The 14,459-nt window shown below is 38.6% G+C and overlaps 1 protein-coding gene across 1 annotated transcript in view; it reads left to right on the forward strand.

The window, feature by feature from the left end:
• LOC122807224 (AP-3 complex subunit sigma-2) overlaps window positions 1-14,459 on the forward strand; it is a 1,165,940-nt gene that overhangs the window by 190,091 nt on the left and 961,390 nt on the right. Inside the window, exon 3 of the mRNA XM_044078299.1 lies at window positions 13,994-14,126. Coding sequence (XP_043934234.1) covers window positions 13,994-14,126 — 133 coding nt within the window. The remainder of the gene's footprint in view (window positions 1-13,993; window positions 14,127-14,459) is intronic.

The following is a 14,459-nucleotide window of genomic DNA, read 5'->3' on the forward strand; positions in this document are numbered from 1 at the left end:
TTAGAAAGTTGATAGAATAATAGGTTTTGCATTAGCATAAATTTTCTGAAGGCTATGAATTCTGAAACTTAAATGACTATCATTTTCTAACTCCAGTCTTTAATAATTTGTTACTAGTATGCCATTAAACCACAGTTTTATGAAAAACAAGCCAAAAATATGAGGCAAAATTCTGGACATTCTGCAAAAATCTGTACAGTTGAGAGGTATGGTACACTTTGTGATCTCTGTTTGGCCACCTCTTTCCCCATTAATAGTATCCGATCTCCAGGTACGCATACAAAACCTTACTGATCAGCCATGTCTGTTGATTTGTACATCTTCTAACAATATCAGCCCCGTAGGAAAAGGACTTGTAAGGGCTATGGATATATTCAGCTTGAATGTCAGAACTTGCAAACGATACAAGACAAAAATCCAGACATTCTTTGAAAAATCTGTACAGTTGACCGGTATGTTAATTCAGTACAACACTCTCTCTGTCTCTCTCTCTCTCTCTTATGCACACATAAACACACACTCTTCTTCTACTTTCACGTGCACAAACATTTTGCTTTCATGCATGCACTCACTCACTCCGCACTTACCTATTAATACAGTTAGGTGCTGTCCCTTTCAAAGCCAACAACGGCAAATCCATACAAGAATCCCTCTTCATCGTGAACACACACACACACACACACACACACACACACACACACACACACACACTGATTATTTGGTATGAAATAGCAGTAGCGCGAACACACAGATCCTACTTCTGCGGGAAAAAAACAAAATGGGAAGGGTACTTTGGTGCATGCGCACACCGACATTGCAGTTACAGGTCATGGTTGCAAAAACCAAACAAAAAAAGTGTTTTGGTGCATGCATACACTGAAGTTGCAGTTAAAGGTCGAGGGCCGCAGGTTGGACACATCTGCTCTATACTATAGATTATTATGGTATTAATAACATAGCTCAAGGTTTATTTATTTTTGAGTCAATTGTTCCATCTTGTAGTAATCCAGAGGAAATATCTTCCCCTCTAGTGATGGCAGCATTTGTTTCTGAGTTATTCATTCTCTTTAACTGTATTTCATTTTTAAATTAATCTATTTTTGTTGGATATACCATATATGCAAACCATATTTTCTGTAAATGGGGGCTGTCACCAACTAGATAGTTCAGAGAGGTAAAATGTTTGCGAAGGGTGACAGCTCCCCTTACAAACATTTTTAATGAAAAATAGTGTATTTGTTTCTTAATGAAGAAAGGCCACTGGATAAAAGTGTCCCTGGATAAGTGATTTACCTGTTGTCACACACAAGGAAAATGGAGGCTGAGGGTCTCAAACCCTGGACCAAGGGAAGGAGGTTATTAACAGCTCATGGCCGTAATCCTCTGCAATAACCACCAGAAAATACAGCTTGCTTATTTGGTTGATCAGGTGCTACTGCAAGTCCATAAGTCGGTGTGACTTTGATAATGATTTTAGTGATGTATAACTTGAACTTACTGTGTAGTGCTATCCATTTTACTGGGGTTGGTGGATATACTGAGAAGTATAAGCACTATTATTGTTGTAAAGACAAGTAATTCACCCTCCCCAATTTCCACTAAAATATCTAGTATAGTATTGACCATATGTAACTGCAAGGAAGTCATATTGCTGTTTGATTCAAACACAAAAGTATTTGAACATCTAAAACAGCTTTAATTACAAGAGAAGAGTGACAACTTTCCTACTGAGAACTAAAGATATTAATTAAAAATAAGCACTATAAAACTAAGGCAAGCAATGCTTTTTCAGTGTATATATTTTTTTACTTTTTCAAATATATTGCATGGAAAAGTAAGTTTGTTATTAATTCTAATGATGTTATACAAACTCTGAAGGTACCAGGAACAGAGTATCAAAATGTAGGCCGAAAAGCAAGTACAAAAGCTAATACTTAAAAGCAACGATATTTATTAACAAATGGAACAATTAAAATCAGTTAAAAAGTAAACCATAAGCGTTTTCGTCCAGTGTTACTGGCCTTCTTCAGCTGTACAAAAAAAAATTTGATAAGCTTAAGCACTAAAACAGCATGTGATACATTCAGCTACATTGTAACCACTGCGAAACCCACTTAAAACGATAGTGCACTTATGTAGGAACCATACAAGTGTGAACGGCAACGACTGTCTCTGTTAAGACCGTAAGTATTGATAAGTGAAAATATTATTTATATTAAAGCAAATGAATATTCATTAATGAATGCATATACTTAAGAGCTGGAAAGAGATTTTTATATATATATATATATATATATATATATATATATATATATGTATATATATATATATATATATAGATACATACATAAATATACATATATATGGGTGTGTGTGTGTGTGTGTGTGTGTGTATGTGTATATATCTATATATATATATATATATATATATATATATATATATATATGTATATGTGTGTGTGTGTGTGTGTGTGTGTAAATATATAAAACAACTCGATTACAGAGGGAGATAATCTGTCATAAGCCTTCATTTTAAGAAGGCATGATATTGAAATAATAAGATCATTTAGTCTTGGTGGCACAGAAAAATTAAGAAATATTTGCTACCAGAGTTCACATTGTTCTAAGAAAATATTCCAGGGGACTCCCCTGGGAGTTGGAATAACTTGTTCCAATACTATGTACTTAAAACCATGATCTTCAAAGGCTGAAATATGTTTAAATAGAGCATTATTGACCTTACCTTAAGAATGTCATAGGAGTGTTCGTATATTTGTTGCTTTATTTTGTGTTCAGTTTTTACAATGTTGATTGTGGGGCACACGTTACATAAAGCGATGTAGACTACTCCCCTCAAATGACAGTTAAATTTGCCAGATATTTCGATACTCCTGTTTCCAACTTGAAAACCATCAAAGCACACAGGGAACCGCACTCGCAACTGGTCATCTTGCCATTAAGTTGTTTAGGTTTTACGGACATTTTGTCAAATGCGTCTTTAAAGCTCTTGCCCCATTTATAGGTGATTTTAGCACAGGCACCTACTGTATGACCAATATCTTTAACTGTGGTAATCAATTGGCAATTCTTATAAATAATATTAGCAATTGATGCACTATTGGGCTGTATGTAGTTATAAGAGAACAAGATGTTTTTGTGTCATTATCAGTTGTTGAGGGCGTAAGTGCCGATGTCTCAATCTCAAGTACATTGAACCCCCCCCATTTCAGTTGACAAAGGTGGAGAATGTAGTAAAGGAGCGTACTGCCCATTTTATCTCTTGCAGATGCCTTTCTTACTTAGTATTAATGAGAGACTTCGCGTAACCCCTGTTTTAAAAATATTTCTTTGAAAAGTTGACGTTCCTCAAGAAAATCGTCAGATGTAGTGACCATCCTGGCTGCTGTCACCAAGTGGTGTTTAACTACTATACATTTGACATGAAATGTATGGTTGCTAGCATAGTGTAAAAATTTATTTGAATAGGTGATCTTCCTAAAAATCTTTGCATACAAACAATTACATTCTAAGTCCTTGGATAGCAGGATATCCAAATATGCAGTGGAAAGACTGTCCGCCCTGAAGGTTATAGTATGGGCTGGCCCACAGGAGGCAACTGTACAGTTCATGGTTGCATTAATATAATCCATGAATTGTACAGTTGCCCAAAATATCATCCTAAAAACGGAAATACATTTTGATGTAATCAACATAAGGACTACTGAAAAAATATCTGTATTCCCATACAGTAATAATGACATTGGCAAAGAGTGGCCCACATGCTGCACACATAGCAATACCTTTGGTTTGCTTAAAGTAATGACCTTCAAAGTAGATAAAGTTATTTAAGACAGGTCCCTATTAGACCAACCAACAATCAACATCTCGAATGGCTGACAATTAGAAAATGCCGTTCTTTAAAATCGCTGTTGTGAGATTCCGGTACAGGGAAGATCGATCTTGGAGTTGGTGTATATAATTGGGGGGGGGGGGGGGACAGCCCCCCACAATACCTATTTCGAAGAATGGCATTTTCGACTTTTAAGCCGTTCGAGATTTTAAATATTCGTTCATATAATAGTGAGCCATTTAAGACCATCTCCTTGAAGTGACTTAAGGTATTGATGTTTATCTTCTGCGATATATGAATTGTCAGTGAAAAATTCTGTAAACCAGTTAAAGCCAACTTGATGAAGAAAACACATAAACAAGTATTTCACATCAGAAGTAATGAACGTGCCCTGTGTGAATGCCTACATTTTGATCTTCAGTTCCTGGCACCTTCAGGAGTTATTCTAATGAAGTTAGTTAGAAGGAACAGATGAAATAGTTCAATTTATTAAAAACAAAAAAAGTACATTTGTCTTAACCTTACATCATCAGACTAATGAGTGCATACTCAGTAACACATTATATCACAAAGTCACCTGATAGAGAATAGGGTATGCTTATACTGTTATTTATTTATTTTTTTAATGAGAATACAAGCGGATAATTTTAAGACATACTGCGCCAGTCGTTTTACTAAAATAATTTGTGAGGGGGTACGTTTTCTGAAATATAATGTCCAACTCTGTATTGTAAGGAAGTCAACAGACTATAGAATTTGATTGTGAGAGAAAAAGTGTTTTACTGAGGGAGCAGGTGAGATAGCCTTAGGGTGTTGCAGCTTCTCAAATTGCATGCTAGGTCTGTATGGCAAGATGGGTTTATTTACCAATGAATATACTCCCTGTCGTCACTTGTGTTTTTCTTTTTTGTTTTTGTGTGTGTGTGTCTTAAAAATAACATTTCCTGTATTATCGCTGTGCACTACAGTTAGTTGCCAGTTGTGAAAGGTTTTGTACATAAAGTACAGCATAGTCTCGTGAAACAGTATAAAAACATCTGAACAGTAAAATGCTTTGTTTGATTACTTCTGACTTGTGTTTTGCAGTTTGTCTGCATTCCTACTGCATCATACAGAGAATAGGTGTGTTTCTATGGAATTGTTAGTGACATTACAATTTTATACTGCTTGCATGTATATAGACAGCTGTTCACAGCCCCAGCAGCAAGAAATCTGTTTTTATTTGGCATTAAGTAGGGAGCACACATGCTAACTGTTGAGTGCATATTCTTTTGGACTAGTTTCAGCTATGTGGGAATGTGACTTTGTTTGAGATGCAAATGATGCTTATAAAATCCATCCACCCACAGCCCCTTGTCCCACGTTTTGCACATAGGGTTGGCATGTCACTTCAACAATGACCTTCAACAATGATAATCGTCTTGAGTCAAGGTTTACACCACTGGGGGGCTAGCCCTGCCACTGTGGTTCTTCCACACCACACACTCACACCTAGGGCCAATTTAGAGTGTCCAGTCCACCTACTGCATGTCTTTGAAATGTGGGAGGAAAATGCAGTAGCCGGAGGAAACCCATGTGAACACAAAGAGGACATGCAGACTTCCTATAGAAGGCATTCCAGCCAAGAATTGAACTGGGAAACATCTTGCTAAGAGGTGACAATGCTATCGGCTGTGACACTGTTTTAATTTGCCACACAAAAAAGTTCTTCAAGAATCTGTTCACTAGCCCACACCAACTCCCCCCAACATACACACACTTAACAAAGCAACATTAACCCTAGTGTATGTTTACCTGTTAAAGGAGACAGACGTGAGGATTTTGGTAAGGGAGGTGAACTAGTATTCAGAAAACTCCCCTTCTCACTTTTTAGTTACTAGCCACATTTCTTAAAATTGATTAAAATGAAGCCAATGCACAGCAGACAGAAAAGTAAGATGCAAATCAGTTTAGTTTTCCATGTGTCACAAAACGGTGACAGTTCAGCAACCATACCCTATTCATATCAGCTTGTCAGTAAGTCTGCATGAAATCAGAAACAAACACCTGCATCTGAACTACACAGAAATACCTGCCCAGAAGAAATTAAATAAAATGAACACCAATCCAATAATTAGTATTTTCTTTACTAAACAGGTAAAACTATGTTCTGCAGTATTAGAGTGGTCTCACCTTCAATAACCACATCGCCACAACAGTCAGGAAATCCTTCTATGTGGCACACCTCATCACTAAGGGATTTTCATCCAGAAAAAAGGAGGTCATTGTCCCACTGTACTCATCCCACATTAGACCCATCATAGATTACAATGCCCCATTTGGTATGTACCTCACAAGACATCTGCAACAACTGGAAAGGCCGCAGAAACACCTCAGTAAAAGAATCACAGGCCTAAAGCAGATGCCCTATGCTGACTGACTAAAGCAACTCCATCTATACTCTGTTGCATATTGTCTACTCAGAGGCAATCTCTATTTAACATACAAGACCATGTCAAATCCAGAGCTGTAGGACATGCTACACTTAAAGAAATCCCAATCCATCAGAGCTACATGCTCCAAAGACTTAAACCTTGTCATCACAATGACCAAAACATGCTGGAGGGATAGGTTCCTGACCCAGAGACTCCCCATACTCTGGAATAGACTGCCCATACATGTCAAGCAGAGCACCTCCTTGGCCCTCTTCAAAAGGAGCCTTGACGACTGGATGGGAGATAGGAAATTTACCTCGGGATTACGTCAGTCGCCCTGCTAGACAGGGGTCCAGGGAAGTAAATATTGTGGGAAGAAATAGCCAGGGAATTGCTATGGCCAGGCTTGTACAGGCCCTAGGGCCAATAGCCTAGTACCAACCTATGAAACTATAAAAGCTTCAGTGTGGCTGAAGCAATGGAAATGGACAGCAAAACAGAGGCTAGCAGACATTTCATGAATAGTAAGGCTTGCCTTTGATGTTTTTGAGGTTTATAACAAAAAATACTGCCTCAGAATTGAAGATACAGTCAGGATCATGGCCTGCATTAGAAAAGACTGTCAATGTAAGCCTTGGGTCACACTGCTGAATGATAGCGGACATTTAATACAACACTGCCTCCCTAATGCATGTCTGCAGATTTGTGGAATTACCATGGAAACCCAATATACTGTCCAAAGGAGGAAGCTGCATCAATACTGCAATGAGTTTCACATTATTAGGTGCACATGTCCAAGTCTATTTTATAGGGCGAAGGGTTAAATGAGACTAAAATTTATCTGTAATTTTCTATTGATTTTTGGGGAAAAAGTACCACTTCCTCTATCTGTATGTTATAGCTATGGTGCCTGCATATACTGCCATCTAGACAACATACACTAGTTCACTATGAAAACCAATACTTTAGTTTACAGATGTGCATGTCACTGACATTTTAACACACAAGGTCAAGAAAATTTCTAAGCCTTTCCTTTTTTCTGAAACGCAAAACTTATCTGTAGCACTAGCAAAGCATGCCTCCCCTCCACCCCCTGACATTCTCAGAATGTACTGCAGAACATCATGCCATGTGTGACAGTTCAAACACTCGTGATGATGTCTTCCACAGTTCTTATACTTATTACTTCAGTGTAAATGGGACCAGGAGTGACTGGTGTTCCTACACCATAAGAACCTCCACAAAGTTTCTTCATCCAAAAGAAAGTCTGCATTTAAGGGGATACTACATTTGTGTAAGTAAACTTACCATAACAGTAGATGTTCAAATGATCACTGCTGCAGTAGTCCAAGCACTATGGGCCACATCCTGCATAGGATACAACAGCCAGCAAGCCTCCAAAGATTCAGGGCACATTCCACACAACGAAAGTGCCAGTCATCCTGAGCCAGGCTGACCAAAAAGACAAGTCTGGGTACAAAGCCCCCTCAGAGAGTTCATGCCAATGGAGAGAAGGAGCTTAAGCCCTGAGAGGACATTGCTAGAGAAAAGAAAAAATACATGCCCACTCCCTGCCATAAAAACACACCAAAAAACTAAGGGGTAGAAATGGGAGATATGTATACATCTCCCAAATATGCAACAAAGTCTAGAAGATGTAGCATCTTTGCCTGGAAGTGTATGCAAAGGTATTTTTATACCCCAAGTAGACTCCAAAGAATTTCTCCTCAGGTGGATAGCAAATGTTGGAGGTATGACAGGCAAGAAAGAAGTAGTTCAGAACATATTTTATGGGAATGTAATGAGCTGGCAGACTTTCAGGATTCATAGGTTCGTACTAGGCTATCTGCCCTAGGGCATTTATAAGCCTAGCCAGAGTGTGTGTGGCTTTCACCACCCCTTAGGATGGGAATACTATGCCCTTTTAGGGTTTAGTTTACTGTGCCTCTGTCTAGTAGTGACACAAAGATGACCTAAAACGATCTCCCATCCATTCGTGAGATTTCTCTTGAATAGTGTCAGTGAGGGGCTCTGCCTAACATGGACTGGGATTCTGTTCCAGAGTGTAGGAGCCTCTGGGTTATGAATCTGTCCATTTATTTCTGTGTTGAGGTTTAAGTCTTTTGTTCTCGTGGCTCTGATGGATTTGGATTTTCTGAGGTGGAGCATGTCCATTAATTCCGGATTGAACATGGCCTTGTACGTCAGGCACAGATCACCTCTGAGTAGGTGGTATGCGACTGAATAGAGCTGGAGTTTTTTCAGTCTGGCAGTATATGACATATGTTTAAGACCCTTTATCCTCTTGGTGAGGAACTTTGGGGTCTTTCCAACTGCTGCAGGTGTCGGGTGAGATACATCCCAAATGGGGCATTGTACTCAATCATTGGCCTGATAAGAGAAGAGTACAGGGGCACAATGACCTCTCTTGATCTAGATGTGAAACCCTTCATGATAAGGTGGGCAATATAGAAGGTCTTCCTAACCACTTTGGCAATGTGAGTGTCAAATGAGAGGTTACTGTCAACCTGGGTCCCTAGGTCCCTGATTACCTCTTCCGTACTTAATGGATTACTACCTATGTGGTAATTTGTCGGTACCTTGTTTTTCCCAAAGGGTATGACTATACATGTTGCTCAGCTTAAGGCCATGGCTCTGGCACCAATTATCCGTTTCTATGAGGCCTGTCTGAAGGATGTTTGTGTCCGCTGGAGTATCAATTATGGCGCCCAGTTTGCAGTCATCTGCGAACTTTATCAGCCACAATCCTCCTATGTTTGCCTGTACCTCGGAAAAATAAATGCCGAACAAGAGGGGTCCCAGGACTGAGCCCTGTGGGACACCGCTTGTGACTGGCTTAGAGTCTGACATAGCTCCAGCAACTCCCTGCAGACTGGTCTGTTGGAGTTGCTGGATGAGCAGATTGACTGGGCAGACAATTTTTTTTGAGTTATGCTACAGAATTGGAATTGCCTATACATAGTAAACCCTTGCTGAGTTTAATTATGGTGGCTGCCAAAAAAAAAAGCCATTACTAGAAAATGGAAACCAAAGTCTAGACCAACTTTACTAGAAGTAGTGAATATGGTAACAGAGGTAAAACAACTGGAACTGGGATCTTTAGAAAAGGGAAGGAGCAAACTGCATAGGAAAAAATGGCAATTGTGGGAACAATTATTCAGAGTAGGAATGAGGTTAAAGAGGCAGGATTTGAATGAGCCATATAATGCTTAACTGACAATGAATGGATGGTAAATAAGTGATGTGCAATGTTTGCAGCTACAGTTCTTTCAGGGGTGTCTGTGATGTAAACTGCAACTAAAGTGATCATTTTGTATGTTTTTCATTTATGTAAACGTAAGATTGCCTTTGTCATATGTGTAATTTTAATAAAGATGTTTGGAAAAAAAATCATTAGAGGGAGGGAGTGGCTGCTGCAGCAGTGATCATTTAAACATTCACTGTTATGGTAAATTTACTTACACAGCTGTACTGTGCTCTTCGTATCGATCACTGCTGCAGTAGCCTTAGCTATACAAGTAGATTACAGTAGCTTAGAATAACTGGGAGGTGGAAGGAGAAGGATCCAAGAGCCCCTTGAGAATGGTCCCAGCAATTTCATGAAATGAATTGCTTCACTTCAATCTATTTGCATGATAAGACATGAACACATGATATTAATCCCTTCCACTCTAGCTTGAATGATGTCCTTCTGTATCACTGCTGCAGTAGTCTTTTAAAGAAAGGATGTCCCGCCTTGGGCAGCCTGTTGTTGGACATCCCTTCTTTAAGTAGTACTGCAACAGTGAAGAAAAGGACATCTACTTTTGTTGTTGTTGTTTTTCTTTCAGCTTTTCCCGGTTAGGGGAAGCCACAGCGGAACTCCGGTCCACTAATGATTGGCAGTTGATATTTATGGTGCAGAGGTGCCAGCCTGACGCCCAACCTTCAACTAAGGCAGCCCATTCATGCATGTCTTTCAAACGTCACTTGACCGCGGGGAGGACATGCAGACTCCACACAGAAGGCGCTGCAGCCGAGATTCAAACGGGAGAACCTCTTGCTGTGAGGTGACAACGCTACCACTGCACTAAAGGACATCTACTGTTATGGTAAGATTTTACACAGCTGTATTTTCTTTTCTCCTGGCTGTTCCCTGGTTGTAAGATCAGAAGGAGTATATGCCATAATGCAATGTACATTTGCAGCATGTGCTATAGCTTTTAAGTGGTTAAAACTCTTTTGTCAGTGTTGAGTGTTAAACTGTGCTTTTAACTGACTGAACAGTAAGGGACAAGGGAGAGAGAGAGAGAGTAGCTTATTAATAACGTACAGCATACAGAACATTGTACAGAAGTGTTTTGAGTAGTATTGTAACATACTTGTAGCATACTTCTCAATCTCTTAGTGGAAGAAATCTGGACAAAGTCTAAAATAATGGGAGGACGAAGGCTAAAAAATTTGGAATAGATTTTTAAATATTGATCTTATAAACTTAGAATGTTGCTAGAATAACAGGATTTGTGTTAGCATGCATTTTCTGTCTGAAACTCTAATATACATTATTATATGGTGAATTCAGTCCCCAGTGGTTTTCCAGAAAACCACAAATTTTATGAGATTTTATGAGGAGCAGACCAAAAATATGAGGCAAGAATCTGGACAGTTGAGAAGTGGGTTCCTATTACTCAATCGAGAATCCCTTTAGGCGAATACGAAGACGTCGAACCGTATTGTGTGAAGTATGTAAACCCCGAAAGGGCAAAACTGCGAATTTCGAAATGTTGATTTGTTTTGGTTGGCCCGTCTGCGGTATAGCTCCATAAGGTAAGTGTGCAATACATAGGACTTTAGTGTTAGGAGTTGGGTTAAGGTAAATGCTTAGATAGGTACTGTATGTAAGAGTTAGTGTAGTGTTAGGTGTAGGGTTTAATATGTATGTGTATTATTTATTTTGTTTAGGTGTATGTCTGTAGGGGATGTGTGCGATAGTTACAGACCTTAGGGTTAGGGAGGGGTTAAGGAGAGTGCATAGATAGTTGTGTTTGTGGGGTTTAGTGTAGTGTTGGTGCATAGATAGTTGTGTTTGTGGGGTTTAGTGTAGTGTTGGAGGTAGGGTTTTGGTGCTTTAATTTAGGTTAGAAGTAGGGTTTGGTTAGTGTATGTATGTGGTTTATTTATTTTGTTTGGGTAGGTAGTATGTAACAGGTGGTGGGGTTGGCCGACTATGACAGTTCGAAATTTTTTTTTTCACGGTTTAGTGCATTCGGGATTTTTGTGGTTCGCAGTATAGGGGTCGATGTTTTGGTATTCGCACATAGGGTTTTTTGCTTTGCTAATATAGACCCTTGAGAAGTATGTGAGGTAATACTGAACATGATTTTTAGGAGGTGGGTGAACACCAAGAAAATGCAGCTTTTCATGAGGTAAATTTCCCTAGATGGCATTTTTGAAAATTTTGTGTAAAAGTTATGAGTTTTAGTAAACCTATGAGGAAGTATTCACCAAATTAAATTTTTTCATAACATTGGCAATTCTATTTTAAGACAGAATGTCTGGAATACTCATTTTAGGAGCCTGTAGCATAATGTTTGTGTGGATCATTGTGGCCTTGTATCATTAGAAGTGATTTTACCATTACTGTGCAGAATGACATTAACTGCAAAGTTGTGTAGGGACATTGTCATAGTAAGATGTGGGGCAAACAGATGCAGTCTTGAAAATGTGCACTTAAAATTTTAAGAAGTTGTGAAACTGTGTTCAGAAAAGTCCCTAGAAAATAATATTAATAAAAACATATAGTTTTTTTTTAATTAGAAGTGTGTGGGTATATAAGCATTTTATATTCATCCATACTACTATGTCAACTATAGTTGTACTACCTTGTAATTAGTTTATTAAGTGTGTATCAAGTGTGTGTATTCTAAATGTAATACTGTTAAGATTTGTTTTTCCTCACTCTGTGCTTTATGTACTCAAAAATGTGCCTATGGTGTGCTGTATATTCTGCTTCTTGTGGAGCGTTTCTCCCCGGGCCTTCACTGAAAATAGGCTCTGCTTGGCCCAGTGGACTTTCCCAGTAAACCAATGCCAATCAGTAAGTAAATAAAGTAAGTATACTTCTGAAGACTGAGCTGGGTTTATGGTATAGGGAAGATTTTCTTTGTGGCTTTCAGAATGTAATTATATAGATGGGTTGTTTGGTGGGATGGTGGGATGGCATATGAAAGATAATAATCAGGGACACTAATTTTCATTTTTTAAAGAAAAATACCAGAATATTCCCAAACTTGGATTGATTGCTATAGAAAAATCACAAGATTTTTTGGAATTTGGTATTTTGGGCCACAACACTAATTTACCATGAATTGTATTTCTTCTTATACTGGCTACTTATAAAACTGTCGGTTTATTTGACTGACTGTTATGTACGTATAATCTGTTTTTAATTCATCCATATGTATATATAGATAGATGAGAGCTTTTACTTAACATCAATGAGTATAATGCCTGGAATTTCAGCTGATGAAAATATTTTTCATTCATTTTTTAACAACCACAAATAAATGTTTCCAATAATGATGTGGGCCCTTCTGTTTAGGAGAAAAAGAGAAAATTGTGGACTTGGGCGTGCAGAATGTACCATTCAGTTACTTTGAATGGATATGTCTTGTGTATTGACTCATGTTATTTAGGTACAGGAGTATTAAGTGGTGGATGCAAATGCAAAAGATGAATGGGGAATTTTTTTTTTATTGCTGTTAGTCTTATAATTTATTTTAGGACTGCTCTTGTGGTTTAGACCTTGTATGGCTCAGCATTATGTACAGTTCAGCTGACATGGATATATATTAATGTGGTAGGACAGGGCTGGGTATCAGCAGTATTTGCTTTAGTCTTTCGTGTGTATTTGTGTGCAGGCAGGTATTAAATGCATTAGGTGGATAGGGAATTTTGTTATTCATTTGTTAGTATTGCAGATATAGGATGTTGTTTGTAGTCTGGAGCTTATGGAAAGGGTTTGAGTTTATTGTGGGCATTTGTATTGGCTGGAGGTGGCAAACTGCAGTGTGTAGACTATGTAGGATTTTGATTAAAAGGTTGGCACTTAAGGGACTATGCACAATGTAGCTATCTTGAATACGTGATCAAATCAGTTGCAGTCTGATATATTACCCTTCAGCACATCAACATGGACTGTATTGGGTGGGAGTGATGGACTGCTGGGTGGAGGGCTAGTTGTCTGTTCCACAGCAGTGCTATATTCTGTACAGCAGAGCAGTTTTATTGCTGGTCAGCATTGCCTGGAAACAAAGTTGTCATGCTAACTGATTGACAAATTGCTATATCCAGAATGTTATTACCAAACTGACACTGGGGGTTTAGCTGATTAGTCAGCAGAACAGTCATTCATTCTGACTTTGGAGAGTTAGAAGTTTATTGCAAGGCTGCACATAGCTCCTGAGCGGAGATACAACCTGCTTATAGGTGCTGGTTGTTGTTGAATCAAATTACTGCTTATACAAGTACAGGCCATTGTAGAAAGGAGTTGGCCCTTAATTCTCAAAATATGTTGTAAGGTAACCTATAACTTTTTGTTTTCTGTTTTTGTTTCCTAGTCTGTCATTCAGGCTCACATATCCATTGTAGTCTCTGCAGGATCTACGTGCTGTTATTTTCACTAGAGATTTTAACACACTGGCTGTGATTTTTTTTTTTTAAACTGCAGGCTCGATATTACATTTTATACATCATGCCTACCAGAATTCACTGCAGGAAGTTTGATGCTAAAGGGAATGAGGTGGAACCCAACTTTAGCGAGGAGCGAAAAGTGAACACTGGGTACCTTATGTCTTCATATAGTAAGTATTGTCTGTAGCATCTTAATAAAACTATTTCTTACCTTCATGAAACTAAGTTTCCCAGTGCTGCTTGGAATTTTAGATGTAGTGCAGCAGAAATAGGAGAGTGATTAACCTCAGCTTAGTCAAAGTTGCCACGGGCTGTGGTATTAGTAAATGGAATTGTACAAACTCCATTGCCTTTCCAAATTATACACATCACATTTCAAATGCAGAACATGTCCATTTTAAGCTGCAATCTTTTCCATCCAAAAAGTTTAATTGGGGGTTATGGACTGTCTGCAGGGAATTCTGGGGCTCACCCCCCCCCCTTTTTTTTTAAGATACCTGCTC

The sequence above is a fragment of the Protopterus annectens genome, chromosome 7.part0 (genome assembly GCF_019279795.1).
Source record: "Protopterus annectens isolate FY-2018-M chromosome 7.part0, PAN1.0, whole genome shotgun sequence".
Classification (NCBI taxonomy): domain Eukaryota; kingdom Metazoa; phylum Chordata; order Ceratodontiformes; family Protopteridae; genus Protopterus; species Protopterus annectens.